General features: G+C 65.7%; 1 protein-coding gene across 1 annotated transcript; it reads left to right on the top strand.

Moving 5' to 3' along the window:
* Positions 1 to 430: 430 nt before the first annotated feature.
* MNEG_13932 (hypothetical protein) lies at positions 431 to 4,201 on the top strand (the record flags this gene model as incomplete). Its single annotated transcript, XM_014037596.1, has 10 exons — positions 431 to 477; positions 550 to 694; positions 774 to 848; positions 1,401 to 1,597; positions 1,996 to 2,176; positions 2,562 to 2,623; positions 2,808 to 3,089; positions 3,305 to 3,363; positions 3,670 to 3,946; positions 4,189 to 4,201. The coding sequence occupies 10 exons, from the start codon at positions 431 to 433 to the stop codon at positions 4,199 to 4,201; spliced, it is 1,338 nt and encodes a 445-aa protein (XP_013893050.1).
* Between the last annotated feature and the right edge of the window lie 785 nt (positions 4,202 to 4,986).

Genomic DNA, 4,986 nt, shown 5'->3' with positions numbered 1-4,986 from the left:
GAGAAGGAGTCCTTCTTCAACTATTTCTACCTGGCCATCAACATCGGCTCCCTCATAGCCTGCACCAGCATTGTCTGGGTGCAGGTGGGCTGACTGTGAATTTTGCTGCAGCAACCAGATTGCAGCAAGATTGCATGTTGTGTATTGAGGGCCACAGAATGGCACCGCATTTTGAAATTCGAACAAATCCGCAGATGTGAAGTCACTGTTGTGCGTGTGTGTGTTCGTGCGCGCATGTCCGTAGGCATCAGGGTGGGCTGCGCCGCCCATGTGCTCTCCGACGTGTAAGAGCATGTGCCGTTGGCCAAAATTGCACGCGATGCAATCTATCCCATCATCATGACACCCACACAAACACCCCCCCCCCCGCACCCATGCATCTCAGGACTCTGTGTCGTGGACGCTGGGCTTTGCCATCCCGGCCATGGCCATGGGCTGCGCCGTGCTGCTCTTCCTCGCGGGCAGCGGGCGATACAGGTGCGCCGCGCACCACCCCGCCCGCCGCCGCCGCCTGCCGCTGCAATCCACCGCCCCCGCTCGCCGCCGCAGCCCCTTCTCCCCCGCCGCCGCAGCCGCAGCCGCAGCCACCGTCGCTGCAGCCGCCGCCGCCGCCGGCAGCCCCTTGCGCGCCGCCCGGCTGGTGCCCGCGCGTCCCCACGCCCCGCCGGCCTGCCTGCTCCTCCGGCGCCGCCTGGTCCGCTGCCTCGATCCGCCCGACACTAAAAGATGGCATTCGGGGTGTGTTTGCCTGCAGGCACGTGGCTCCCACTGAGTCCCCGATGGCGCGCGTGGTGAAGGTCGTGACCGCAGCCATGCGCAGCCGCCTCAGGCCCAAGACTGCCCCGCAGGTAAGGCCGGGCTCGGGATTGAGGGATGTGTGGGGGCTGGGAGGTCGGATGTAACGGGGAGGGGGAGGGACGTGCGGGTGTGTGTCAGGGCGTATCTTGCAAGGGAGGGATGCGGGTGTTGCAGCAGGGCGGCGGCTGCTTCAGGTGGGGCCAGGGCTCGAGGCAGGGAATGAGGCTGCTATTTGGAGCAGTCTACTTGCAGGAGGGCAAATGTGATTGATGGAACCGCCGGCGGCCCTGGACAATGCATCTGTGGTTTTGATTCAGTGGACACGGTTTCATAGGAAACTGATAGGTGCACGTGTGTGTGCATGTGCGTATGTGTGTGCGTGTGTGTGTGTGTGTGTGTGTGTGTGTGTGTGTGTGTGTGTGTGTGTGTGTGTGTGTGTGAGGGAGTTCGGGGGGGTGGGTGATGGAGATGGCGCAGGCGGCCCCGCGCCGGCCGGCTCGATTTTGACGGGAGCAGGGGTTCTTGTACGACCCCTGATCAGCTTTGCGCCCCACGCCCCTCACCGCCGCCACCCCGCCCCGGGCCTGGATACCTCACCCCAGGCGGGCAGCCCCATCCCCGGATACACGGCGATCGACTCTTCGGATCCCGACGACAATCTCGGGATCTCCGCCCTGCGGCAGCCGGGGCCCTACAGCCCGGCGGGCGGCGGCCCGCGGTCTAGGCTGGGCGGCGGCGGCGGCGGCGCGGCGGGGCGCCAGACGCCGCGGCCGCAGAGCGGGGGGTCTAAGAGTTACAGGTGGGTGCTTGCGTGCGCGCGGGCGCGCGCGCTTGCCTGTTTGTCTTTGTAGGTGCGAGTTGGGTTTTGAGGGGTGCGTACGTGCGTACGCCCAGTGTTGGCTGCACAGCACCGTCCGGGCTTTGCTGATAGCAGATCACAGGATAAGCCGGGAAGCGGCGCCCGAGCGCAGGGGTCGGGGTGGGACGGCCAGAGGGCTGCGCTCCGCCTGCAACGGGCCCATGACAGCTTTGGCGGTGGCCCGTCCTTCGCGCACCGTCTGTGCTGCTTGCGCATCCTGTCATGTCATGAAATCATTGCACGTCGAGCAGTCAGCGGTCAAAACGCACAATCTCCTCGTGTATAGCAGCTGCCTCCCCCTGCAACTGCCTGGAAACTGCGCCCCTCTTCTCCTGCAGGTGGCTGGAGGATGCGATCACAGAGTGGGCCGACAGCCAGGGCGCGCCGGGCTCCCACGCCGGCGGCGGCGTGGGCGGCTACACGCGCAAGCAGGCGAGGGCCCGAGGGTCTGGGCGGCGGGGGCCAGGGCGCGGCATGGGTTGGGGTGCTGGGGGCGCCGAATCGGGCGCGCGCGGCGTGGTGCCGGGTCATGTTGGGAGCGCGAGGCGGGCGCGGTGTTGGCGTTACGTGTGCCATTGTCGGGGCTCCGTCGCGTTGAGAGCCTGCGGGGCGTTGGTGGACGGCCCTGGGGCGATGCGTGGGGGCCACCACATGCACATGTGGATTGTGAGCATGCACAAACACGTGCATGTGCATGCTCGCACGCAAGTCCACTCAAATACACACACCCAAAAGAACACACACTCTTGCGCGCACGTGCGCACACACACACACACACACACACACACACACACACACGCACACAAGCACACACACATACACGAAAACACACACGCACACCTCTGCACCTCCACACCACACACATGCACTTCCATGCAACGACGCCTCCTCAACCCCCCAACAGGTTGAGGAGGTGAAGCTGGTGCTGCGCCTGCTGCCCATCTTCTGGACCACTGCGATCTACTGGTGAGCCGTGATCTGATCAGAGTTGATCTGATCTAGAGACAGAACAACATACTGTATCAGTAAGAATGATGGCAGCTCATCATCGTACTGCGATGCGCTGGGACGGGCCCTTCCGTGTGCGCGTTCGGCGGAAGCGAGGCGCTCAGCAGCTGTCGTCTGTCGCTTTCGAATTCCAAACCCGCAGGACGCTCTACGGCTTCATGGGCACCTTCTTCATCGCCCAGGGCTCCCTCATGGACAACGCCATTTCCATCCCCTGGCCCTTCTGGGGCGGCGGTGGCGGCGGCAGCCCAACAGGCGGCGCGGGGCGGCGGCTGCTGGAAGCTGACATCACTCGCGGCGGCGGCGGCGGGGGCGATGGCCCCGGGGGTGATGAGAATGGCGGGTTTGTCATCCGCATCCCTAGCGCCACGATGGCGCTGTTCAACACTGGGGCGATCATCCTGCTGGTCCCCCTGTACGACAAGTGAGCGGCGCCAGGTCTGATCTGATTTGATCTTATTTGAGTTTAGAATATGCGTGGTCCGATGCACAGGTCAAGTGCCTGCTTATCTGGATGTCATGCGCAGCCAGCACTGAGATGTGCCTCAGGTTGATGCTCGGCGCCGCTGGCGCCCTCTGCCGGCGCCGTCCCCAGGTTCTCACCCTCATCTGTCGCCCCTCCTCATTCAAACGCCCCAGGGTGGTTGACCCCTGGCTGACCAAGATGGGGCGCAAGCTGACGCTGCTGCAGAAGATTGGTGGGTCGGTGGCGCACCCACAAAGGCAGCCGCCCGCGCTCGGCGGCCGGCGGGAGCAAACGTTTGACCCGCCCTGGGAGCCCGCAGCTCGGCAGTGGTTGCAAGGTGGCTTCGCTCACTGGCCCCTGCCCACGGATCCCTTGCAGCACAGCCCCGCCGGACTGGCTCAACCGGCAGTCCCCGCGGCCCTCGCGCATAACACCCCCTTTCTTCCTCCCTGGCACCATCTTTGACCATCTTTGACCGCCTGTGACCACGTTTGACCGGGCCCGGCGCCTCCCTTGCCGACCCCCCTCCACTCCACAGGCTGGGGCATGATGGTCGCAGCGCTCGCCATGCTCTACGCCGCCGGCATCGAGTCATGGCGCCTCTCCCTCTTCCGCAGCTCCCACGGCGGCGACGACCCCGGACCCGTGGCCGGCGGCGGCGACGGCGGTGGCGGCGGGGATTATGAGCGGGTGGCCATCAACATAATGTGGCAGAGCCCTGCCTATATCCTAGTGGGCGCGAGCGAGGTGCTGGCGTCTGTGGGGCAACTCGAGTTTTTCTATGACCAGGCGCGTCGGTTATCACGGTTTGGGGGGTGGGGTGTTGGTTGGGCCGTGGTTGGTTGGGATGTGGTTGGGTGGGATGTGGTTGGGTGGGGTGATTGGGGAGAATGGATGCTTGCCGGGGGTGTCGGCACACGGGGTTGAGGGAGGGGTATGGAGGCAGACCGGTGGAACACCCCTGCATCTGGAGCCCGAGCCCTCGGAATCCCCAAATTCTGGCAACCCTTGGAACCGCGTGGGCCCTAAACCCTGGAAGCCCCTGAATCCCGCGCAGGCCCCTGATGTGATGCGCTCCTGCAGCATGGCCATGCAGCTGCTGTCCACCGCCCTCGGCTCTTACCTCGGCGGCGGCGTGGTGGCGGTCGTGCAGGCGGCCAGCAGCGCGGCGGGGGAGCCATGGCTGCCCAAAGACCTGAATTATGGTGCGCAGGAGCAGGGGCGGCGAGGTGGTTGGTGTAGGGTTTAGGATTCAGGGTTTAAGGCAGCGGAGCCGTGGCTTCCAAAGGACCTGAATTGCACTGGGCAGGCCGGCGGCGGCGGTTATCTAGCGCGCTGCGCGGCACCGCCCCGCCCGCTTGCAAGCTTGGGCTGGGTGTTTGAAGTCGGCGGTTTTGCACCGCTTGGCCCCGCTCGTGCGTGCATTCTTATGCCGTGTTCGCTTGTCGACGCACCCCTCAGCACACTGGCTGCGGAGCCGCGATTTCGCAGCTGCAATGGGGGGCGCCTGCAGCGTGGGGCCTTGTCCTGCGACGGGGCACCACCCACAGCGCATCGCGCACCCCTTGACCTTCCACCCTGCCCGCTCGGCTTCCCGCGGCCCGGCAGGCCACCTGGACCGATTCTTGCTGCTGACCGCGGCCCTCATGGCGGCCAACACGCTGGTGTTTCTGTGGGTGGCGGTGCAATACGAATACAAAGCGATCGAGCATAAGGTGTCGGTCATCGTCCCCTCGATCGAAGACGTCGCCGCCGCCCAAGCCGCCGCCGCAGCCGCGGCCGCGTCCGGCGCCCTCCCGCCCGCCGCCGGCCCCGGCGCGCCGCCATCGCTGTTGCCCGGCGCGCTGCTGCCGCC

Source organism: Monoraphidium neglectum (assembly GCF_000611645.1).
Source record: "Monoraphidium neglectum strain SAG 48.87 unplaced genomic scaffold scaffold04141, whole genome shotgun sequence".
NCBI lineage: Eukaryota > Viridiplantae > Chlorophyta > Chlorophyceae > Sphaeropleales > Selenastraceae > Monoraphidium > Monoraphidium neglectum.
This window is presented reverse-complemented; position numbering and strand designations above follow the sequence as displayed.